Source organism: Hemitrygon akajei, chromosome 12 (assembly GCF_048418815.1).
Source record: "Hemitrygon akajei chromosome 12, sHemAka1.3, whole genome shotgun sequence".
Classification (NCBI taxonomy): Eukaryota; Metazoa; Chordata; class Chondrichthyes; order Myliobatiformes; family Dasyatidae; genus Hemitrygon; species Hemitrygon akajei.
In genome coordinates this window covers 107,595,172-107,621,210 of record NC_133135.1, presented here as the reverse complement: position 1 = coordinate 107,621,210, position 26,039 = coordinate 107,595,172, and the positions used below count along the sequence as shown (strand labels likewise).

General features: G+C 46.1%; 1 protein-coding gene across 3 annotated transcripts in view; it reads right to left on the bottom strand.

The window, feature by feature from the left end:
* Positions 1-283: 283 nt before the first annotated feature.
* The window catches only part of clip3 (CAP-GLY domain containing linker protein 3), a 98,156-nt gene continuing 72,400 nt past the window's right edge, over positions 284-26,039 (bottom strand). The window contains exons 11-14 of one of the 3 annotated variants that reach the window (XM_073063802.1): positions 22,238-22,361; positions 9,450-9,514; positions 6,760-6,832; positions 284-1,222 (exon numbers count right to left, since the gene is read on the bottom strand). In XM_073063802.1, the coding sequence (XP_072919903.1) occupies positions 1,168-1,222; positions 6,760-6,832; positions 9,450-9,514; positions 22,238-22,361 (317 nt within the window). In that variant the 3' untranslated portion in view covers positions 284-1,167. The other 2 variants (XM_073063803.1, XM_073063801.1) reach the window with 2 other exon arrangements.

Sequence of the window (26,039 nt, the reverse complement as noted above, 5' to 3'; positions counted from 1 at the left end):
GAATCTCACCGGCCCAGTAAAATCTCACGTCACCATCCCTTCAATTAACCTCCTTTGTATATAAGTGAAACAATTGATGCCTCAATGGGATCTAAAAATGCAAAACAGAGGGAGTACATATATCCTGGGTTTTAAGTTACACACTATAATTGTGACAATTAGTTTTTCATCAGTATTTTCAGTCAATCATTAAACAGGAACCACAAACCAGCATCATATAATTGTGCATATAATATATATATTACATTTTATATATATATTATATTATATTATTTATATACGTGCGTGTGTGTGTGTGTGTGTGTGTGTGTGTGTGTGTGTGTATAAACAAAAGAGATTCTGCAGATGCTGGAAATCCCAAAGAGCAATACACACAAAGTGCTGGGGGAACTCAGCAGGTCAGGCAGCATCTATGGAGGGAAATAAACGGTCAGTGTTTCAGGCCAAGACCCTTCATCAGGACTGGAAAGTAAGGGGGAAGACTCCGGAATAAAAAAAAAGTTGCAGGGGAGGTGGAGGGGAAGGAGGACGAGCTAGCAGGTAAACACAAGAGATTGTGCAGATGCTGGAACTCCAGAGCAACACACACAAAATGGTGGAGGAACTCAGCAGGTCAGGCAGCGTCTGTGTAGAGGGATAAACAGTCGACATTCCGGCTGAGACCCTTAATCAGAACTGGAAAAGAAGGGGGAAGAAGCCAGAATCAATAGGTGGAGGGAGGGGGAAGGAGTACCACCTGTCAAGTGATAGGTGAGACCAGGTGAGGGGAAGGTGGGGAATAAAGTCAGAAGCTGGGAGGTGATAGGCAGAAGAGGTGAAGGGCTGAAGAAGGAGGAATCTGATAGGAGAGTGGACCATTGAAGGAGGAGGAAGAGGAGAGCCAGAGGGAAGTCATGGGCAGGTGAAGTGATAATATAATATAATATATATATCTTCCAGTCAGTGTATCAAATGAATGGTTATTCCATCTACTGAAACAACTGTTAATGGAGGGATACGTCATTGGGATCAAGGCACTAGAGTCAACTATGTCTGTAACTGGGTGAACTAGTAACGAGACCGTTATCCGCAGACTGTTTCCGAAGCACAATAACGAACAGAAGTTGAGGAGGAAGAACAGAGTCTGAGGAGAAGGGTGAGGAGGTTGTGAGGAGGTTTTTGTTTGTTTTACGACTGCATTTCTGCTCTCAACATCCACGGGAACCAACAGCAGAAAAGTAATCTGAAATGAGAAGAGACAGCAGAGAACAGCGAGTTGAGACTGAGAGCACAGAGTGATCAGAGGTTGGGAGAGGGTGCTCAAACCAACTAAAAGGAGGATAAGCCCAACTATCCCATTCACACCAATCTACGTCCACATTACTCAAAGCCAACGCCAATGTAAATTTATTATCAAAGTACATTCGTTTCACCACAGCCTTTTTTTGCACTATCTATTTACACACACACACACACACACACACACACACACACACACACACACACACACACACACACACACACACACACACACACACACACACACACACACACACACACACACACAATGTTCTACGAGGCTGTGGTGGCCAGTGCTATCATGTTTGCTGTTGTGTGCTGGGGCAGCAGGCTGAGGGTAGCAGACACCAACAGAATCAACAAACTCATCCGTAAGGCCAGTGATGTTGTGGGGGTGGAACTGGACTCTCTGACGGTGGTGTCTGAAAAGAGGATGCTGTCCAAGTTGCATGCCATCTTGGACAGTGACTCCCATCCACTCCATAATGTACTGGTTAGGCACAGGAGTACATTCAGCCAGAGACTCATTCCACCGAGATGTAACACTGAGCGTCATAGGAAGTCATTCCTGCCTGTGGCCATCAAACTTCACAACTCCTCCCTCAGAGTGTCAGACACCTTGAGCCAATAGGCTGGTCCTGGACTTATTTCCACTTGGCATGATTAACTTATTATTATTTAATTATTTATGGTTTTATATTGCTATATTTCTTCACTATTCTTGGTTGGTGCCGCTGTAACGAAACCAAATTTCCCTCGGGATCAATAAAGTATGTCTGTCTGTGTCTGTCACTCACTCACTGGCCACCTTTTTTCGGTACAGGAGATATCCTGGTGTGGTCTTCTGCTGCTGTAGCCCATCCACATCAAGGTTCGTTGTGTTGTGTGCTCAGGGATGCAGTTCTGCATGCCACTGTTGTAACGTATGGTTATGTGGGTTACTGTCACCTTCCTGTCAGCTTGAACCAGCCTCCTCTGATCCCTCTCATTAATAAGGCATTTTCACCCACAGAACTGCTGCTCACCAGATGAGTACTTCTGTTTTTGTTTTTCACACAATTCTCTGTGAACTCTGAGGACTGTTGTGTGTGAAAATCCCGGGAGATCAGCAGTTTCTGAGATCCTCAAACCACCCTGTCTCTGGCACCAACAATCATTCCACGGTCAAAGTCACTGAGATTTTTCTTCCCCATTCGGATACTCGGTCTGAACAAAAACGGAACCTCTTGACGATGTCTGCATGCTCTTCTGCTGTCGCATTAGATATTTGCATTGACGAGCAGCTGTACCTAACTGAGTGGCCACTGAATGCCTATCTATTTTTAATTGTCCAGTAATTCATTGCCTTTATATTGGAATGTACTTCAGTCACAAAACATCAAATTTCACGACACATGCTATTAATAATAAACTTGTTTCTGATTCCTTTGAGGTTTTTTTGTAGACATTTACAGGAAAATAAAGAAATACAGCAGAATTTATGAATAACTATACATAAATAAAGACTGACAATGTGCAAAAGAAGACAAATTTCATAACTGTCAGACAAAGTAATAACTTGTTTAAATGAAGTTCAGATATTCTAAATCAAGGATGTAAGAAATAAAGTCAATTCAATCAAGTCTTTAGGCCTTTCAACTGCCTGTAAGGAGTTTGTACGGTGACAGTGTGGGTTCCCCCCGGTGCTCTGGTTTCCCCCCACAGTGCAAAGATGTACGGGGTTAGGATGTTTTGGGCGTGCAGATTTGGTGCCAGAAGAATGGCAACATATCGCAGGCTGCCCTCGGCACAACTTCAGACTGTGCTGGTCATTGACGCAAAACCGACACTCTCGCCGGATGTTTCGACGAACACGTGACTAATAAAACTAATCTTTAACAAGCTTTATCTTCTTCACATACCGTAGGTGTTTCTTGAACCTGAGGGTGTAGTACAGTCCCAGGTGACTCAATTTCTCACATTAGGCTAACCCTCACATCTCCGGAATCAACTTGGTGAATCTCCTCTGCACCGCCTCCAAAGCCTTTCCTCAAGGAAGTTCAAAGTTCAAAGTGCATTCGTTATCAAAGTATGTATACTTTATACAACCTTGAGATTCGTCTGGCAACAGGCAGCCGCAAAAGAGAGAAACCCAAGAGACCCCATTAAAAAAGAGCTTCAAGCACCCGGTGTTCAGAGAAAAGGAAAGAGAAAGTTACTCATACAAACAGTAACTGCAAGCAAGTAGCGTTCTGAACTGAGTTCCACAAAGAGAGTCTGGGACGCATAGTTCGGTGCAGAGCTGAGTAAACATCATGGAGCAGTAGGCTGAACCGGGTGCCCATCGCTCGCCTCAGGCCCCAGCACCCTGACCTTTCCAATCTGGTCTATATCATCATCCAATCAGTGTGTTCAGTCACCTCGATACACACTCGGGCCTGGGCCGAGGCACCTCGATGCCGCCTGTAACTGACCTTTCTGATTCGGCATGGCGCTTAAATCAATGGAACCTCGCCCAGTGCCTCACCTCGCCTTGGTTCTGCCGCATCTAATTGCCTCCAATGGGAAGTTACAGACTATTGCTTGCAATGATAGTTTGCCAGGGAAAAAAAGTGATTAGCAAAGTATTTCGTTGTTTTCCTTGTTTTAGTTAGCTACCGGCCAGGAGTTGCTAAGATTCAACAGCGCCATTCTTAAACCACAGAAAGGAGACCCGACCTGCACGCAGAACTCCAGGTCTGGCCTCACCAGTACCCTGCGATGTTGCAGCATAACTTTCCTGCTCTTGAATTCAATCCCTCTGGCAATGAAGACGACTTGCCTTCTTGACAGCCAGCTGCACCTGCAAAGCAACCTCCCGTGATTCACGCTGAAGCACCCCCAAGTTCCTCTGCACGACCGCACGGTGCAGTCTCTCACCGTTTAAATAATAATCTCATCTTCTATACCGCAGATACGAACGTGACGTGGACAGGTGGCCCTCCCTCTTCCCAAACCCATCAGGAGCCATGCTGACTCAGGTGGAGGAGCGTCCATGGGCCAGCGGCTGCTCCCTGAAGAGGCAACCTCAGGAGAAGCCCCACCTCCTGGGCTCCATTGAAATTCTACCCCTTCCTCAACCCGCCTCATATATAGCCAATCACTGGCAAGTATAAGAATGGTATTTGTTATTTGTGAATTCAGTGCTGTATTTAGCTCTGTAATGTTCTTTGTGAACCCTCTGTGGTACAAGTAAAGATTCTAAGTTCACAAGCTGGGTGTCCTGTGGTCCATTATCAGTCACACTTACCACTGGAACCACGGTGTTAGTTTCATGCTGACAGGGCCTGAAAATAACACTGCATTGTGCCTGAACCTCTCAAAATTTGACCCGAGGACCTCTGGCCTAGGAAGGCTCCCGGTCCCTAATGCTGGGTGGTTTCAGGATTTTGGATTCAAATATACAAAGTCAAAACCAACATCAAATTTATTATCCATGTATATATTACCATACACTACCTTAAGGTTCATTTTCTTGCAAGCATTTACAGGGAAAAAAGAAATACAATAGAATTTAAGATTTAAAAAAAACTATACATAAACAAAGAATGACAAACAACCAACGTGCTAAAGAACTGGAATCAGAATCAGGTTTAATATCACCGGCTTACGTTGTGAAATTTGTTGTTACACAGCAGCGCTACAGTGCAATACATGATAATAGAGAAAAAATGTGAATTACAGGGGATATATATAAATATATAAAATAGTTAAATTAACTAAGTAGTGCAAAAATAGAAAATAAAAAGGTAGTGAGGTAGTGTTCATGGGTTCAATGTCCATTCAGAAATCGGATGGCAGCGGGGAAGAAGCACTGAGTGTGTGCCTTCAGGCTCCTGTACCTCCTCCCTGATGAGAACAAAGTACGTCCTGGGTGATGGGGCTCCTTAACGATGGATGTCAACTTTTTGAGGAACTGTTCCTTGAAGATGCTCTGGATACTACGGAGGCCAGTGCTCATGATGGAGCTGAGTTTACAACTGTCTGCAGCTTACAGATAGTGCAAATATTAATTAAAAAACTAAGTAAATAAATAATACTGAGAATCACAGCTGGGTCACAACCATTAGTGTCCAAATCCTCCATTGCGAATGTCACTGAGCCATTGTCATTTTGGGGCAGGCAAAGATGGTTAATCAAGCGCCTCTTATGGAAAATTTCAGTGAAGGCTGAGTTCACTCCTTAAAGGGGTCTGATACTCAAGCAGGCAGGGTCGGGGTGGGGGGAGAGGACGAGGGGGAGAGATGTGAACTGTGTACAGGTGGGAGAGGATGGGAAAGGAGCAGTAGAGTTGGGTCTCCCATTCTGTCAGTGTTCTCCAATGCCTCTGCCCACTGTTGAAGCCCAGGAGGCTAAAGGAAAGGTTCAACACACCAACAAAGTTCAAAGTAAATTTATCAAAGTACGTATATGTCACCATATACAACCCTGAGATCCATTTTCCTGTGGACATTCACAGTAGAAGAAACAAATACAACTGAATCAGTGAAAAACTACATCAAACTTAGTGGAGCTAAGATGTTGCCAGAAGACGGCTTCTCCGAGCTCATCTGTGAAACAGCTTAATTTTTTCCCTTTAATGTCATTTTTTTCCTTTTTAAGGTGGATGGGGTTCTGTCGGAGTCTGTGATTTACAGCTGCACTCAAACTGTTGTTCCTGCTCACAGAGCTTAACGTCAGGCTGTTTTTCGATATCCCCAGGATGCTGCCTGGAAGACACGCACCTTCGGGGTAAGGCCCTGCAGTCCCATGAACGAACCAATTCCATGCTGGAGTCACCAACTGAGACGTTGCTGTAGAAACAGAGCATCGCGAACAGCGGATCAGCTGTCGCAGGCATCTGCTCTCGGGCGATCACTCACTTTCTCTCGATAGTAGGGGAGCGTTTGCTTCCGATTCTCAAGTCAGAAAAGCGACACGGCGGACTTTAACATCGTAATCAGTGAGCTGTTTTGTTTTGCTGGTCTCCCCTCTCGGTGCAGAAAAGGGCTGACACCTCTCTGCCCCTTGTTAGGGACAGAGAGAGCGCCTCTGGCATGTCAAATTGTTGGGTGACCAATAGATTCTATTGGACTGCAGATCATGGTCTCTCTTTGGGGGCTTTGCTACTGCTTGCTTGGTGGGTGCTGGGTGCTTCTGCTGGACCAGTGAGGGGAGGGAGAGGAGAGGGGTTGGTGCTTTGCCACTGCTCATGCCTGGGAGAGGGAACTTCAGGGATCTAAAGTTTTCCTGTCATTCATTCTTTGGGGTTTTCTCCTGTTTCATGGATGTCTGTGGACAGTAAGAATTTCAGGTTGGATACATTCTCTGATATGAAATTGAACCACTGAACCACTGAACCAAACGAAATCTGACAAACACAAACAAAAAACATAATAAGAAAAAAAGGAATTAAATAAAACTGAGGACGTGAGTTGCGGGGCCCTTGAAAGTGAGCAAGCACTACATGGCAGATGCTGTTACCTGGATATGGAGCTCTCTGACGCAATATCTTTGGGGGTCCTCACAGTCGCCAAGTTCTTCTTGGGTTGAGTCACTGCAGAAAATGCCCACAAAAGCAGAGATCACCAAACACTACACTGGACAATTGTACACAATTCCACAACGCCTAGACCCCATGGGAACATGTTCAGTTCCGTTCCAGTACAGGATTGCTGTCCACGGTGAGCTAACTCCTCACAGCTCGCAAGGCTTGGGTCCCAAACAACTCAGTTAAAGCAATTTTACTCTGACTGTAGTCAGAACCCCAGTGTCATGTATTTAATATTTCAATAATACTTGAGTAATCTTGGTTGAGTAAGTATTCTTGTTAGTTTAAATAATTCATTACAGGTTACATGTATAAATATGCTACCATGTGATACATATGCAAGTACAAAGTTAAACCCACAGTTCTGGACTCCCACACCTTCCTTTGAATTAGATTAATGTTTTGAAGTTACAAAATATAACACCCCAGAACACAAAGCTATCTACATTTTAGTACTTAGCACATAAAATTGTACAGCATAACAGGGGCCTTATAGCTGACCGGTTCCATTATCAACCTAACCCTCCCCTCCTACGCACTGCCCATAATCCTCCAAAGGTAGGTCCTACACAGTGAATGGTAGGGCAGTCCTGAGTGTGGTACAGTACCGCGATCAGAGAACACAGGTCCATAATTCATTGGAATTGGCCTCATAGGTTGTGAAGAGAGCTTTTGGCACGTTGGCCTGGATAAATCAAAGCATTGAGTACAGGAGATGGGATTTTACGTTGAAGTTGTATAAGATATTCGTGAAGCCTAATTTGGAGTGCTGTGTGCTTTTTTTGGTCACCTACCTACAGGAAAGATGTAAATAAGGTTGACAGAATACAGAGGAAATTTACAAGGATGCTGCCGGGTCTGGTGGACCTGAGTTATATAGAAAGATTGAAAAGGTTGGGGCTTTATTCCTTGGAACACAGAAGGTTGAGAGGAGATTTGACAGAGGTATACAAAACTAGGAGAAGTATAGATAAGGTAAATGCAAGCAGGCTTTTTTCGCTGAGGTTGGGTGGGACTACAACCAGAGGTCATGGGTCAAGGTTGAAAGGTGAAAGTTTCAGGGGAACATGAGGAGGGTTTGAGAGTGTGTCGAACGAGCTGCTGGCACAAGTGGTACATGTGTGGCAATGTTTAAGATAAATTTGGATAGGTATGTGGATGATAGGGGTATGGTCCAGGTGCAGGTCGATGGGAGTAGTCAGTATGGCATGGACTAGATGGACCAAAGGGCCTGTTTCTGTGCTGTGCTTTTCTATGACCCTACCTTCATAACCCACCCAGGCCTTGGAATTATGGAACATTTCCCAACTTTCATTAATATTCAAAAATGTTGGTAAAAAAGTAAGAGTCCAAGAATGGGATTTTAAGGTGAGTGGAGGGAGGCTTAGGGGAGATGTCAGCAGTGGGTTTCTTTTAAAACCGAGAGTGGTGGGTGCCAGGGGTGCTGGAGGTGGTGGAGGCAGGTACATCAGGCAGTGTAGGAGCTACATAAACTTCACTGTGTATTTATTACATGTACTATAGAAATTCAACTGCCGGTCTTCCATTAAAAAAAACCTTGCCCAGGCTTGCGCCCTGGGAACTTTCCAAGGCGCAAATCCATGGTCTATCAAGACTAACAGAGGCCTACAATACTACAGAAACTAGTCACATGGGTTGGGAGTGTGGTAAAAGCGAAGGGAATAAGTTACGCATTCATCCTTACTTGCGGCAGTTCGTACATTGGGACCGCGGAGGTCCTATCTTTTGCTGACTGCTGGCATAATGCTCAATAATGCTTAACCGTATGTTTGCTAATTGCTAATAAAGGATCAAACCAGGGAATTCAACTCTTTGGAGCCATGGGCGTGTCACACACGTGTAACAACTCTGTCTGGGGTCACAGGCTGGCAGTGATTGTTTTGTTTCGATTTTGGATCAATTTTGCCACTACAGGGACATTTAAAAGACTCTTAGATAGGCAATCGGATGAGAGAAAATGGAGGGTTATAGGCTGTAGGACACAAGGGATTAGATTGACTGTGGAGTAGTTTAAAAGGTTGGCATACCATCACGGCCTCCAAGAGGACCACAACCTTGTTGTGGTCTGGAGGTTTATGTGCCTCAGTGACCCAGGAAGCTGTGTTGGCTGGAGTCAGGGCTTTGTGCTTTGGTTCTTTGGTCACCCATACCAAACGGGTCAAAGGGTAGAGGCCAGATTAAGCGCGGTCCATCAGTCTTCCAGGTTTGGGGGTTCAGTTCAGGGCTAACAACCCTGACTGGTCAAAGAAAATGTAACGGAAACAGGAATGAAGAATCCTTCTACATCTGAGTGTGACGGAATCCCTGAGTCTCCACCTGGGACTTGCATGATTGACAGTAGTGAAAACTGAGAGGAACTACCAAATGATGAAGGAAGCCCTGAACACCCACAGAGATGGAGGACCTTCATTGCTGTCCTTAACGCCAGTGGTGTAATGGGCAGAAACACCATCGTGGGCCGAAGGGCTCATACTGCGTTCTAATGTTCCATGTTCGGTTTGATTCCTCTTACAGTGAGTTAGCCCAGGTATGATGGGCCAAATGGCCCTGCTTCAATGAACAATCTATTTCAAGCCAACCCTCTCACATGATCTAAACGTACTTGTTACTTGGTGAATTTTTTTGTTGACGGTTCCATCACCCGAAGGAGTTTTAGGGCCCCCAATCCTGAAAAAGAAGTGAAAAGAAAAAGAAATGTTAAAAGAGAGAAAAAAGCCTCCTTCCCCTCTGCCCACCAGCTTTTTATTCCGGCACCTTCCCCCTTCCTCCTCAGTCCTGAAGTAGGTTCTCGGCCTGAAACGTCGACCGTTTATTCATTTCCACAGATGCGGCCTGACCTGCTGAGTTCCTCCAGCATTTTGTGTGTGTTACTCTGTCCATAGACACTGTCTGACCTGCCGAGTTCCTCCAGCATTTTGTGTGTGTTACTCTGACCATAGACACTGTCTGACCTGCTGAGTTCCTCCAGCATTTTGTGTGTGTTACTCTGTCCATAGACACTGTCTGACCTGCTGAGTTCCTCCAGCATTTTGTGTGTGTTACTCTTTCCATAGACACTGTCTGACCTGCTGAGTTCCTCCAGCATTTTGTGTGTGTTACTCTGTCCATAGACACTGTCTGACCTGCCGAGTTCCTCCAGCATTTTGTGAGTGTTACTCTGTCCATAGACACTGTCTGACCTGCTGAGTTCCTCCAGCATTTTGTGTGTGTTACTCTTTCCATAGACACTGTCTGACCTGCTGAGTTCCTCCAGCATTTTGTGTGTGTTACTCTGACCATAGACACTGTCTGACCTGCTGAGTTCCTCCAGCATTTTGTGTGTGTTACTCTGTCCATAGACACTGTCTGACCTGCTGAGTTCCTCCAGCATTTTGTGTGTGTTACTCTGTCCATAGACACTGCCTGACCTGCTGAGTTCCTCCAGCATTTTGTGTGTGTTACTCTGTCCATAGACACTGTCTGACCTGCTGAGTTCCTCCAGCATTTTGTGTGTGTTACTCTGTCCATAAACATTGTCTGACCTGCTGAGTTCCTCCGGCATTTTGTGTGTGTTACTCTGTCCATAGACACTGTCTGAGTTCCTCCAGCATTTTGTGTGTGTTACTCTGTCCATAGACACTGTCTGACCTGCTGAGTTCCTCCAGCATTTTGTGTGTGTTACTCTGTCCATAGACACTGTCTGACCTGCCGAGTTCCTCCAGCATTTTGTGTGTGTTACTCCATCCATAGACACTGTCTGACCTGCTGAGTTCCTCCAGCATTTTGTGTGTTACTCTGACCATAGACACCACCTGACCTGCTGAGTTCCTCCAGCATTTTGTGTGTTACTCTGACCATAGACACCACCTGACCTGCTGAGTTCCTCCAGCATTTTGTGTGTTACTCTGACCATAGACACCACCCGACCTGCTGAGTTCCTCCAGCATTTTGTGTGTTACTCTGACCATAGACACCACCCGACCTGCTGAGTTCCTCCAGCATTTTGTGTGTTACTCTGACCATAGACACCACCCGACCTGCTGAGTTCCTCCAGCATTTTGTGTGTTACTCTGACCATAGACACCACCTGACCTGCTGAGTTCCTCCAGCACTTTGTGTGTGTTACTCTGACCATAGACACTGTCTGACCTGCTGAGTTCCTCCAGCATTTTGTGTGTTACTCTGACCATAGACACCACCCGACCTGCTGAGTTCCTCCAGCATTTTGTGTGTTACTCTGACCATAGACACCACCTGACCTGCTGAGTTCCTCCAGCACTTTGTGTGTGTTACTCTGACCATAGACACTGTCTGACCTGCTGAGTTCCTCCAGCATTTTGTGTGTTACTCTGACCATAGACACCACCCGACCTGCTGAGTTCCTCCAGCATTTTGTGTGTTACTCTGACCATAGACACCACCTGACCTGCTGAGTTCCTCCAGCACTTTGTGTGTGTTACTCTGACCATAGACACTGTCTGACCAGCTGAGTTCCTCCAGCATTTTGTGTGTTACTCTGACCATAGACACCACCTGACCTGCTGAGTTCCTCCAGCACTTTGTGTGTGTTACTCTGACCATAGACACTGTCTGACCTGCTGAGTTCCTCCAGCATTTTGTGTGTTACTCTGACCATAGACACCACCCGATCTGCTGAGTTCCTCCAGCATTTTGTGTGTTACTCTGACCATAGACACCACCTGACCTGCTGAGTTCCTCCAGCACTTTGTGTGTGTTACTCTGACCATAGACACCACCTGACCTGCTGAGTTCCTCCAGCATTTTGTGTGTGTTACTCTGACCATAGACACCACCTGACCTGCTGAGTTCCTCCAGCATTTTGTGTGTGTTACTCTGTCCATAGACACTGTCTGACCTGCTGAGTTCCTCCAGCATTTTGTGTGTTACTCTGACCATAGACACCACCTGACCTGCTGAGTTCCTCCAGCATTTTGTGTGTTACTCTGACCATAGACACCACCTGACCTGCTGAGTTCCTCCAGCATTTTGTGTGTTACTCTGACCATAGACACCACCTGACCTGCTGAGTTCCTCCAGCACTTTGTGTGTGTTACTCTGACCATAGACACTGTCTGACCTGCTGAGTTCCTCCAGCATTTTGTGTGTTACTCTGACCATAGACACCACCCGACCTGCTGAGTTCCTCCAGCATTTTGTGTGTTACTCTGACCATAGACACCACCTGACCTGCTGAGTTCCTCCAGCACTTTGTGTGTGTTACTCTGACCATAGACACTGTCTGACCTGCTGAGTTCCTCCAGCATTTTGTGTGTTACTCTGACCATAGACACCACCCGACCTGCTGAGTTCCTCCAGCATTTTGTGTGTTACTCTGACCATAGACACCACCTGACCTGCTGAGTTCCTCCAGCACTTTGTGTGTGTTACTCTGACCATAGACACTGTCTGACCAGCTGAGTTCCTCCAGCATTTTGTGTGTTACTCTGACCATAGACACCACCTGACCTGCTGAGTTCCTCCAGCACTTTGTGTGTGTTACTCTGACCATAGACACTGTCTGACCTGCTGAGTTCCTCCAGCATTTTGTGTGTTACTCTGACCATAGACACCACCCGATCTGCTGAGTTCCTCCAGCATTTTGTGTGTTACTCTGACCATAGACACCACCTGACCTGCTGAGTTCCTCCAGCACTTTGTGTGTGTTACTCTGACCATAGACACCACCTGACCTGCTGAGTTCCTCCAGCATTTTGTGTGTGTTACTCTGACCATAGACACCACCTGACCTGCTGAGTTCCTCCAGCATTTTGTGTGTGTTACTCTGTCCATAGACACTGTCTGACCTGCTGAGTTCCTCCAGCATTTTGTGTGTTACTCTGACCATAGACACCACCTGACCTGCTGAGTTCCTCCAGCATTTTGTGTGTGTTACTCTGACCATAGACACCGTCTGACCTGCTGAGTTCCTCCAGCATTTTGTGTGTGTTACTCTGACCATAGACACTGTCTGACCTGCTGAGTTCCTCCAGCATTTTGTGAGTGTTACTCTGACCATAGACACCGTCTGACCTGCTGAGTTCCTCCAGCATTTTGTGTGTGTTACTCTGACCATAGACACTGTCTGACCTGCTGAGTTCCTCCAGCATTTTGTGTGTGTCACTCTGACCATAGACACTGTCTGACCTGCTGAGTTCCTCCAGCATTTTGTGTGTGTTACGACACTGTCTGACCTGCTGAGTTCCTCCAGCATTTTGTGTGTGTTTGTTACTCTGTCCGTAGACACTGTCTGACCTGCTGAGTTCCTCCAGCATTTTGTGTGTGTTACTCTGACCATAGACACTGTCTGACCTGCTGAGTTCCTCCAGCATTTTGTGTGTGTTACGACACTGTCTGACCTGCTGAGTTCCTCCAGCATTTTGTGTGTGTTACTCTGTCCGTAGACACTGTCTGACCTGCTGAGTTCCTCCAGCATTTTGTGTGTGTTACTCTGTCCGTAGACACTGTCTGACCTGCTGAGTTCCTCCAGCATTTTGTGTGTGTTACTCTGACCATAGACACTGTCTGACTTGCTGAGTTCCTCCAGCATTTTGTGTGTGTTACTCTGATCATAGACACTGTCTGACCTGCTGAGTTCCTCCAGCATTTTGTGTGTGTTACTCTGACCATAGACACTGTCTGACTTGCTGAGTTCCTCCAGCATTTTGTGTGTGTTGCAAAAGAAATTATTAGTTAGAAATCTCTCCCAGCAGCGCCTTACATGTGACCACGGTGATGAAAACTCCTAATGCTCCATGTAATAATCTGGAAGTGTAGGAAGAGCAGATTTTTTGGATTAATGAATGCTACTTCGGTTATGACTCCAAACACAAAAGTAACCAGCGTCTCTACTTTCCCGGGAGCCTAACGAAATTCAACAAAGGATGTGCTGACATCGGAGAGGTGTCAAAGGAGGTTCACGAAAATGATTCCAGGATTGAAAGGCTTGTCATATGCAGAGTGTTTGATGGTTCTGAGTATCTGCTCACAGGAAATCAGAATGAGGGGTGACCTCACTGAAATCTATCGAATGACGAAAGGCCTCGATAGAGTGGACGTGGAGAGGATGATTCCTATGGTGGGTGAGTCTAGCACCAGAGGACACGGCCTCAAAAATGAGGGGCGTCCTTTCGGAACAGAGACGAGGAGGAATTTCTTTAGCCAGAGGTGGTGAATCTGTGGAATTTATTACCACAGGCGGCTGTGGAGGCCAAGTCAATGGGTGCATTTAAGGCAGAGGTTGATAGATTCTTGATTAGTCAGGGCATGAAGGGATACGGGGAGAAGGCAGGAGATTGGGGCTGAGAGGGAAATGGATCAGCCATGATGAAATGGAGGAGCAGATTCGATGGACCAAATGGCCTAATTCTGCTCCTATATCTTATGGTGTTAAGTCCCCTTTGAAACACCGTTCTTAGTGATAAAACATAGAAGACATCCTATCTGGATGCATAGTGACTTAGTACGGCAACTGCTCTGCACGTGACTGCAAGAAACTGCAGAAAGTTGTGGACACAGCCCAGAGCGTCACTAAAAACAGCCTCCCCTCTACAGAATCTGTCTATACTTCTCACTGCCAGTACAATCCAAGACACAGGAGCAGAATTAGGCCATTCAGCCCTTTCAGTATGCTTCACGATTTGATCACGGCCGATACATTTCGCCCCTCTCCTGCTCCTGCATTTTCCCCATAACCTTTCACACCACGACATATCAAGTACCTGTCAGCCTCTGCCTTAAATGCACCCCAGTGACCTGGCCTCCTGGGTGGCGAGATAAAATTCAAACTCACTACAATTCACCAGCCTCTGGCTAAAGAAACTCTTCATCATCTTCCTTCTAAATATATACGTCTCTACCAAAGTAAAGTGCTTCTTCCCTCCACTAGCCTGCAGGTCACCCTTGGACAAGGTGTAGCACCTCCTTAGCCCCCCCCTACCCGCCCCACCTCAGTCAGGGTCACGTGAAGCCATGGGAGCAGGTGGTGGATGGTCGTACGAGCAGCCGGTGCAGATCACAAGTCCTGGTTATGTGACCACAGACGCCAGGCAGACAATCTCTGAAGAGTACTGATAATGGCTGAGGTCACCCGTCTTGCAAAGACACTGCCCAGAAGAAGGCAATGACAAACCACTTCTGTGGAAAAATTTGCCAAAAACTATCATGTTCATGGAAAGACCATGATCGCCCACGTTATATGACTTGGCACATAATGATGATGTCACACGATACGGCACAGAGTGAATGAATGTCCTGGCCTCCACTGCCGCCGGAGGCAATTAATTCCACAAATTCACTAGCCTCTGGCTAAAGAAATTCTTCCTCATCTTTATTCTAAACGGACGCCCCTCTATTCTGAGGCTGTGTCCTCTACCCCACCAACAGTAACATCCTTTCCACATCCACTCTATCTAGGCTCTTCAACGTTCAATACATTTCAATGAGATCCCCCCCCCCCCCTCATTCCTCTGAATTTGAGTGAGATGAGGCCCGGAGCCATCAAATGCTCCTCATATGACAAGTCTTTCAATCCAGGAATTATTTTTGTGTAACTCCTTATAACCTACTCCAATGTCTTCACCTCACTGCTTCCGTAAAGCAACCAGCATAATGAAAGACCCCACCCAACCCAGCCATTCTCTCTTCTACCCTCTCCCACCACGCAGAATATTTAAGCCTTTGAAAGCATGCACCACTAGGTACAAAGACAGCTCCCAACAAGCTGTTGTAAGACTGGAATGAAGCCCTAGTACAATAAGATGGACTCTTGATCATACAATCTACCTGGTTGTGACCTTGCACTTTGTTATCTGCCTGCACTGCACTTTCTCTGTAATTAAAACTCTATTCTGCAAACTGCTATTATTTTTCTTTGTACAACCTCAACGCATTGTTGTGATGAAATGATTTGTATGGATATGCAAAACAAAGATTTTCACTGTACCTCGGTACATATGCCAATAATTAACCAATTTACTGAATTTTAATTGTTGCACTGAAGTCCAAAGTTCAATGTAAATTTATTATCAGAGTGCATATATGGCTGACGGCTTACATCCCGGATGTAAATGTAGAATTACCTGGTTTTACTACGGTAAGATTTGACAGAGATGCCAAAAAGTGTGGGAAGAAGAAAGGAGGGGGACTCACTGTCTACATTAACGTAAGATGGTGTAACCCCGGGCATGTGAGTACAAAGATCTCCGTTTGTGAAAAGGATATTGAGCTGATAGCCGTGAGTATGAGGCCATATTACTTGCCTCGAGAATTCGCCAGCGTCATTGCGGTGATTGTGTACGTCCCGCCGCGTGCCGACGCAACGGTAGCGTGTGACGTCATCAGCTCCGCCGTTGCTAAGCTTCAGACACAACACCCTGAGGCACTGGTGTTAATTACAGGGGACTTCAACCATGTGACTTTGGACAAGACACTACCTGCTTTCTCCCAGTACGTGGATTGTTACACCAGGGGTAACAGGACTATTGACCTGCTGTATGCAAACGTACAGGATGCATATAGTGCATCCCCGCTGCCTGCACTGGGGAAAGCTGATCACAACCTGGTTTTGTTACAGCCCAGATATAAATCAATTGTGATGAGGCATCCCACTACCACACGCTCTTTTAGGAAGTGGACTCCTGAAGCTGAACAGGCCCTGAGAGACTGCTTCGGTACTACTAACTGGGATGTACTGCAAGGGGGGCTCTGTGGGGGCGTTGAGGAGGTCACTGTATGCACAACGGACTATATTAATTTTTGTGTGGATGCCGTTGTTCCTGTTAGAACTGTTCGCTGCTATCCCAATAATAAGCCCTGGATCACTAGTCACATCAAAGGCCTCCTAAACCAGAAGAAGAGGGCCTTTAAAGATGGTGATCGGTTGGAGCTTAAAAGAGTTCAGAAGGAACTCAGAGTACAGATAAGGGGGGCAAAGGAGCAGTATAGGAGAAAGTTAGAACAAAAGCTGCAGAAAAAAAGCATGAAGGAGGTGTGGGATGGGATGAAGATCATCACCGGATGTGGTGCAAAGCGGGGGGCAAACATAAGTGGAGATGTGGAGAAAGTGAACCAGCTGAACAACTTCTTCAATAGGTTCGACAGCACAATCTCACCCTCACCGCAGAACTCCACACCAGGCTTACTTCCCTCACAGGAAAATAGCCACTCACAGGAGACCTGGCCCACGCCCAGGTTTACGGCTGTACAGGTGGAAGGTCAACTGAGGAAGATCTGTACCAGCAAGGCGGCTGGACCGGATGGAGTTTCCCCACGATTACTGAGGGCCTGTGCGACTGAACTGGGAGAACCACTACAGCGCATCTTCAACATGAGTCTAGATCAGAGAAGAGTACCCAGACAGTGGAAAACATCCTGTATTGTCCCGGTACCGAAGAAACCACAACCAAAGGAGTTGAATGACTTCAGACCTGTTGCCTTGACGTCGCACGTGATGAAGACCATGGAGCGGCTGATAATACAGAATCTGAGGTCACAAACCAGGCACGCCCGGGATCCGCTTCAGTTTGCGTATAAGGAGAAGGTGGGAGTGGAGGATGCTATCACGTATTTGCTGCACAAATCACTCTCTCACCTAGATGGGGTCAGTTGTGCTGTGAGGATTACATTCCTTGACTTCTCTAGTGCCTTTAACACCATCCAGCCCAAGATCTTAAAGCACAAACTAACGGAGATGGGAGTAGACTCTCACATGGTGGATTGGATAGTGGACTACTTGACAGATAGACCTCAGTATGTGCGGTTGGGAGACTGTAGGTCTGACACGGTGGTCAGCAGCACAGGAGCGCCACAGGGAACCGTACTCTCTCCGGTCCTGTTCACCCTGTACACATCAGACTTCCAATATAACTCAGAGTCCTGTCATGTGCAGAAGTTCGCTGATGACACGGCCATAGTGGGGTGCGTTAGGAATGGACAGGAGGAGGAGTATAGGAAACTGATACAGGACTTTGTGATATGGTGCAACTCAAACTACCTGCGTCTCAATGTCACCAAGACCAAGGAGATGGTGGTGGACTTTAGGAGATCTAGGCCTCATATGGAGCCAGTGATCATTAATGGAGAATGTGTGGAGCAGGTTAAGACCTACAAGTATCTGGGAGTACAGTTAGACGAGAAGCTAGACTGGACTGCCAACACAGATGCCTTGTGCAGGAAGGCACAGAGTCGACTGTACTTCCTTAGAAGGTTGGCGTCATTCAATGTCTGCAGTGAGATGCTGAAGATGTTCTATAGGTCAGTTGTTGAGAGCGCCCTCTTCTTTGTGGTGGCGTGTTGGGGAGGAAGCCTTAAGAAGAAGGACGCCTCACGTCTTAATAAGCTGGTAAGGAAGGCGGGCTCTGTCGTGGGCAAAGTACTGGAGAGTTTAACATCGGTAGCTGAGTGAAGGGCGCTGAGTAGGCTACGGTCAATTATGGAAAACCCTGAACATCCTCTACATAGCACCATCCAGAGACAGAGAAGCAGTTTCAGCGACAGGTTACTGTCGATGCAATGCTCCTCAGACAGGATGAAGAGGTCAATACTCCCCAATGCCATTAGGCTTTACAATTCAACTGCCAGGACTTAAGAACTTTTTTTTTTTTTTAAGCTATTATTAATGCTTTTTGAGTTAGTGATTTAGATGCATATCATATTATTACTGAGTTAAGTATTGTATGTAATGAGTTTTTGCTACAACAAGTGTATGGGACATTGGAAAAAAATGTTGAATTTCCCCATGGGGATGAATAAAGTATCTATCTATCTATCTATCTATCTATCTATCTATGTCACCGTCTACAACCCCGAGTTTCATTTTCTTGCGGGCATAATCTACAACAGAATCAATGGAAGATCAACCAGAGTGCAGAAGACAACAAACTGTGCAAATGCAAATATAAATAAATAACAAGAACATGAGATATTGAGATAAAGAGTCCTTGAAGTGAGATCAATAGTTGTGGGAACATTCCAATGATGGGGTAAAAGAGTGAAGTTATCCCATTTTGTTCAAGAGCCTGATGGTTGAGGGGTAGTTCTTGAACCTGGTGGTGTGAGTCCTGAGGTTCTTGTACCTTCTACCTGATGACAGCAGTGAGAAGACAGCATGGCCCTGATGATGGATGCTGCTTTAATATGACAGCGTTTCCTGCAAATGTGCTCATTGGTTGGGAAGGGCTTTACCTGTGATGTACTGGACTGAATCCTATCTTTTGTAGGACTTTCTGTGACTACAGCAAGTTTATAGTGAGCAGGCCCTGGGACTACTGACATTTCTGACCCTAACCCTAACCCCAGCCACACACCTGTCTCCAGTTCTGCACATACACCCTGACTGCACTGGGACTTCTGGCTCACATTCTGGACTAATGCGTGAACCAGGTGCTGGCTGAACCACTGGGATTTCCAAACAATCAGATAGAGCCATAGAAAAGTAGAGCACACAAACAAGCTCTTTGGCCCTTCTAGTCTGTACTGAACCATTTAAGCTGACTACTCCCATGGTACTGCACCAGGACCATAGTCCTCCTTACCCCTACCATCCATGTACCTAGCCCAACTTCTCTTAAATACTGGTCAAGTCAAGTCAAGTCAAGTCACTTTTATTGTCATTTCGACCATAACTGCTGGTACAGTATATAGTAAAAATGAGACAACGTTTTTCAGGACCATGGTGTTACATGATACAGTACAAAAACTAGACTGAACTGCATAAAAAAATCAACAACACAGAGAAAGCTACACTAGACTACAGACCTATACAGGACTGCATAAAGTGCACAAAAACAGTGCAGGCCTTACAATAAATAATAAACAGGACAACAGGGCAAGGTGTCAGTCCAGGCTTCGGGTATTGAGGAGTGTGATAGCTTGGGGGAAGAAACTGTTACATAGTCTGGTTGTGAGAGCCTAAATGCTTCGGAGCCTTTTCCCAGACGGCAGGAGCGAGAAGAGATTGTAAGAGGGGTGCATGGGGTCCTTCATAATGCTGTTTCCTTTGCGGATGCAGCTTGTAGTGTAAATGTCTGTGATGGCGGGAGGAGAGACCCCGATGATCTTCTCAGCTGACCTCACTATCTGCTGAGCTTGTGTGCACTGGCAGCTCATTCTACGTTCTCATAACCTTCTGAGTGAAGAAGCTTCACCTCAAATATTTTACCTTTCACCCTTAACCCATACTTATATCAAATCTCCCCTCAATCTTCTACAATCTGGGGAATAAAGTCCTAACGTATTCAATCTTTTCTTACAACTCAGGTCCTTCAGTCCCGGCAACACCTTGGTAAACTTTCTCTGTACCCTTTCAGCCTTGTGTTGGGATATCCGGTGTTTACTCTAGTAAGTCAGCCTGTTTCTGTCGTAAGCAGTGCACTGGTGTGGTGGTTGGCTCAACGCTTTACAGTGCTGGCGACCCAGGTTCAGTTCCCACCGCTGCCTGTTAAGGAGCTTGTTCGCTCTTCCCGTGATCTCATGGGATTCCCCAGGGGCCCCGGTTTCCTCTCACAGTCCAAAGATGCACCGGTTGGCAGATTAGCTGATCATTGTAAATTGTCCTGTGATTAAGCTAGGGTTAAAATTGGGGGATTGCTGGGCGGTGTGGCTTGAAGGGCTGGAATGGCCTATTCCATGCAGTATCCCAATAAATAAATAAATAAATATAAATGCCACACACTGAGTGCCGATTTATCTTTGTACGTTCAGCACAGATTTCTGCCCCACAACAGACGCTGGCACTCTGCACGATGGGAACATGGCGGAGAAAGCTCTAAAGATGCGACAAGCACCCAACAGGTCAGGCAGGAGCTACGGAGAGGGAGACAGGTTTAACAGTTCAGTTTGATGATCTTTTATTACAGCTCATTTAAGAGGCTGTTAGAATATGCAGGGGATGGAGCAGTTTGGCTATGTGCAGGCAAAAGAGGTTAAGTTTGATTCAGCATTGTGTTCAGAACAGACATTGTGGGCCGAAGGGCCTGTTCCCGCGATGTACTGTTCTATGTTTCACTATACACTTTATTGGTACATCTGTACATCTCCGCAATAATGTAAATATCTAATCAGCCAGTCATGTGACAGCAACTCATTGCATAAGAGCATGCAGGCATGGTCAAGAGGTTCAGTTGCTGTTTGGACCAAACGTCAGAATGGGCAAGAAATGTGACCTAAATGGTGATTGTTGTGCCAGATGGGGTGGTCTGAGTATCTCCTGGGATTTTCACACACAACAATCTCTAGCACTTTCAGAAAATTGTGCAAAAAACAAAAAATTATCCAGTGGGCAGTAGTTCTGTGGTAAAAACGCCTTGTTAATGAAAGAGGTCAGAGGAGAATGACCAGACTGGTTCAAGCTGACAGGAAGGCAAGAGTAACTCAAAAATCCACATGCTACGACAGTGGTGTGCAGAAGACATGAGTGATCGTGGTCTTTCCATGATCAAGATTGTTCTTGGCAAACTTTTCTATAGAAGTGGTTTGCCATTGCCAAGACAGGCAACACCAGCCATAATCAATACTCTTCAGAGATTGTCTGCCTGGCGTCAGTGGTCACATAACCAGGAGTTGGTAATATGCACCAGCTGCTCATAAGACATAGAAACATAGAAAACCTACAGCACAATACAGGCCCTTCGGCCCACAAAGCTGTGCTAAACATTTCCTTACCTTAGAACTACCTAGGCTTACCCATAGCCCTCTATTTTTCTAAGCTCCATGTATCCATCCAGGAGTCTCTTAAAAGACCCAATCGTTTCCACCTCCACCACCGCCATCAGCAGCCCATTCCACGACTCACCAATCTCTGTGTAAAAAATACTTACCCCTGACATCTCCTCTGTACCTACTTCCAAGCACCTTAAACCTGGGTCCTCTCGTGCCAGCCATTTCAGCCCTGGGAAAAAGCCTCCGACTATCCACACGATCAATGCCTATCATCATTTTATACACGTCTATCAGGTCACCTCTCATCCTCTGTCGCTCCAAAGAGAAAAGGCCAAGTTCACTCAACCTATTCTCATAAGGCATGCACCCCAATCCAGGCAACATCCTTGTAAATCTCCTCTGCACCCTTTCTATGGCCTCCACATCCTTCCTGTAGTGAGGTGACCAGAACTGAGCACAATACTCCAAGTGGGGTCTGACCAGGGTCCTATATAGCTGCAACCACCATCCACCAACTACTCCCGTGGCTTCACATGACCCCAGCTGGGGTGCTACACCTTGTGCAAGGGCGACCTGCAGGCTAGCGGAGGGAAGGAGCGTCTTACACCTTATTGGGTAGAGATGTATCTCCACCCCGCCCCTCTGACATATATGTACTTTGATCATAAATTTACTTTGAACAGTGACGATACTGCCCGCGGAGTCATGGCTGACAACACTAGTGTTGAAGGTTACCTCTGCACTCTGGATGGAGGGGCAAACACCCCATACTTCGGGGAACAAGTGTAGTATCGAACTCCAAACACTGAGCCGTCGTGCTTCCCGGTCGCCTTGTCCAGCTCTATCCCATACCAGTATCCTGAGGGGACAACAAGTGAACAGAAACAACGGTCAGTGGGAGATACTCCATACCAGCAGAGGTCAAGATTCAAGGTAATTTGTCATGTGTACATCAGACCATACAATAAAATACATTCTTTGCGTTAACAAGCAACACGCCCAAGGACGTGCTGGGAGCAGCCCGCAGGTATTGCCACACATTCCAGCGCCAATGTAGCACGTCCACAATGCTCGGCGGAACAACACAGAACACAACAGTTGCAGATACGGACAGAGAAATGGCAGATGGAGTTTAACCCAGATGAAGGAGGTGGGGCAGTGTTAAGATGGCGCTAAATGGCGACTTCTTTGCTTGCATCTTTGGAAAACAGCTTTATTTCTACCTTTGATACCTCATTTTTTTCCTTTTCAAGGTTCTTTTGAAGACCCTGGCCTGGAGTTACACTCTGACTTCAGTTCTTTGCGGGAATGGGACCCGCTCTCAGGGCTTCACGGCCCGCCGCTTTTCGATATCCCAAGGACACGGCCTGGAAGACGAGTGCGTCTTCAGGTTTTCGGAATTTCATGGCTCTGGGCGCGTGCTGATTCTAGGCCGGTGCCCCTGACTGAAGTGTCACGGGAGAACACAGAACTTCAGGAGCAGCAGGTTAGCTGCTGGGGGTTGTGTGTCCGAAGAGCTTCGCCTTTTTGGTGCCGACTCTCTGGGCGCAGAGCTTGGAAAAAGCGACGCAATGAGTTGGGGAAGTCCAGAACGAGGGGTCACAGTTTAAGGGTAAAGGGGAAGCCTTTTAGGACCGAGATGAGGAAAAACTTCTTCACGCAGAGACTGGTGAATCTGTGGAATTCTCTGCCACAGTAAACAGTTGAGGCCGGTTCATTGGCTATATTTAAGAGGAAGTTAGATATGGCCCTTGTGGCTAAAGGGATCGGGGGTATGGAGAGAAAGCAGGTACAGGGTTCTGAGTTGGATGATCAGCCATGATCATACTGAATGGCGGTGCAGGCTCGAAGGGCCGAATGGCCTACTCCTGCACCTATTTTCTATATTTCTATGAATGTTTAACATTGTAAATCAGTGAGTTGTTTTTTTACTTCTCCCCTCTCACTGTGAAATGGGAACAGCTCTTTTTCCCTTACTAAGGAGTGTCAAATTATCAGGTGAACGTGTATTTTTTTTGGGTACTGCATGTCTGTGTCTTTATTGTTGCTTTGCTGCATGCTTGAGTGCTCCGTGGGGGGTGCTGATGCTGGTGGGGGTGGGGGGATCGTCACTGTGCTGCTGCTTGTGCATGGGAGGGAGGAGCTGGGGGCTTTGGGGTTCTAATGTTTTAACTGTCATTCATTCTTTGGGGCTCTCTGTTTTTCGTGGATGCTTGAGAAAACAAAGAATATCAGGATGTATATTGTATACACTTATCTGACATTAAAGTTACCTATTGAAATGTGAGGTGTTGAACCTCGGTAGGGCAAAAGCAAGGAGGCTGTACGTTGTTAAGGGCAAGATCCCTTAACAGTGTTGCTGAACAGAGAGATCTGGGGGTCCAAGTTCATAGCCCCTTGAAAGTGGCTACGCAGGTCGATGAGGTGGTTAAGACGGCTTATGGAATGCTTGCTTTCATTAGTCAAGGAAGGCACTGAGTTCAAGAGTCAAGAGGTTATGTTGCAACTTTATAAAACTCTGGTGAGCCCACATCTGGAGTATTGTATACAAATCTGGCCACCTCACGATAGGAAGAATGTTGGAGATCATACAGAAAAGATTTACGAGGTTGCTTCCTGGTTTAGAGGGCATGTCATCAATGTGTTAGGTCCAGGATAGATCCTGAGATATACTGACACCCAGGTCAATATTGGTTGTTTGTCAGTGAGTGTTTTCATAAATTCTATTGTGTTTCCTTATTTTCCTGTAAACGCCTGTAAGAAAATGAATCTTGGGGTAGTATATGGTGACATACGTGTTCTTTAATAAAATATTCATTGTCTTATTCGATGAAGCTACAAAGAAGGCATGATAACAGCTAGACTTCATTAGGAGTTTGAGGATACTGAGGATATTTGGTGTGTCACCAAAGACACTTGCAAGTTTCTGCAGATGTACCCCAGAGAGCATTCTAACTGGCTGCATCACAGTCTGACATGGGTCGTCGGTGGGGGGCAGTTTCTGCACAGGATTGAAATAAGCTGCAGAGAGTCAGCTCCAGTGTGGGAATTATCCTCTGTATTATTCAGGACATCTTAAAGGTGCCTCCAAAAGGTGGCATCCATCATTAAGAACCCCCCATCACCCAGGTCATGTCTTGTTCTCATTGCTACCATTAGGGAGGAGGTACAGGAGCCTGAAGGCACACACTCAGCGATTCAGGAACAGCCTCTTCCCCTCTGCCATCAGATTTCTGAATGGACACTGAATCCAAGAATACTACCTCATGACTTTTTTTCATTTCTTTTTTTGCACTACTTATTTAATCTAAGTATTTAACCAGAATCAGAATCAGAATCAGGATTATTATCACCGACATGTGTCATGAAATTTGTTAACCTAGTAGCAGCAGCTCAATGCAATACTTAATATAGAAGAGAAAAAAAATAATAAATAAGTAAATCAATTTCAGTATACATATATTGAATAGTAAAAACGTGCAAAAAACAGAAATAATGTACTGTATATTTTTAAAAAGTGAGGTAGTGTTCAAGGGTTCAATGTCCATTTGGGAATGAACGGCAGAGGGGAAGAGGCTGTTCCTGAATTACTGAGTGTGTGCCTTCAGGCTCCTGTACCTCCTACCTGATGGTAACAGTAAGAAAAGGGCATGCCCTGGGTGCTGGAGGTCCTCAATAATGGACGCTGCCTTTCTGAGACACCGCTCCCTGAAGAGGTCCTGGGTACTTTGTAGGCTAGTACCCAAGGTGGAGCTGACTAGATTTTCAATTTTCTGCAGCTTCTTTCGGTCCTGTGCAGTAGTCCCTCCATACCAGACAGTGATGCAGCCTGTCAGAATGCTCTCCACGGTACAACTATAGAAGTTTGTGAGTGTATCTGTTGACATGCCAAATCTCTTTAAATTCCTAATAAAGTATAGCCACTGTCTTGCCTTCTTTATAACTACATCAGTATGTTGGAACCAGGTTAGATCCTCAGAGATCTTGACACCCAGGAACTTGAAGCTGCTCACTCTCTCCACTTCTGATCCCTCTATGAGGATTGGTATGTGTTCCTTCATCTTACCCTTCCTGAAGTCCACACTCAGCTCTTTCATCTTACTGACGTTAAGTGCCAGGTTGTTGCTGCGGCACCATTCCACTAGCTGGCATATCTCACTCCTGTACGCCCTCTCGTCACCACCTGAGATTCTACCAACAATGGTTGTATCATCCGCAAATTTATAGATGGTATTTGAGCTATGCCTAGCCACACAGTCCTGGGTATATATAGAGTAGAGCAGTGGGCCAAGTACATACCCCTGAGGTGTGCCAGTGTGGATCGTCAGCGAGGAGGATATATTATCACCGATCCACACAGAATGTGGTCTTCGGGTTAGGAAGTTGAGGATCCAATTGCAGAGGTAAGTACAGAGGCCCAGGTTCTGTAACTTCTCAATTAGGATTGTGGGAATGATGGTATTAAATGCTGAGCTATAGTCGATGAACAGGTGTTTGTGTTGTCCAGGTGGTCTAAAGCCATGATGGGAGCCACTGA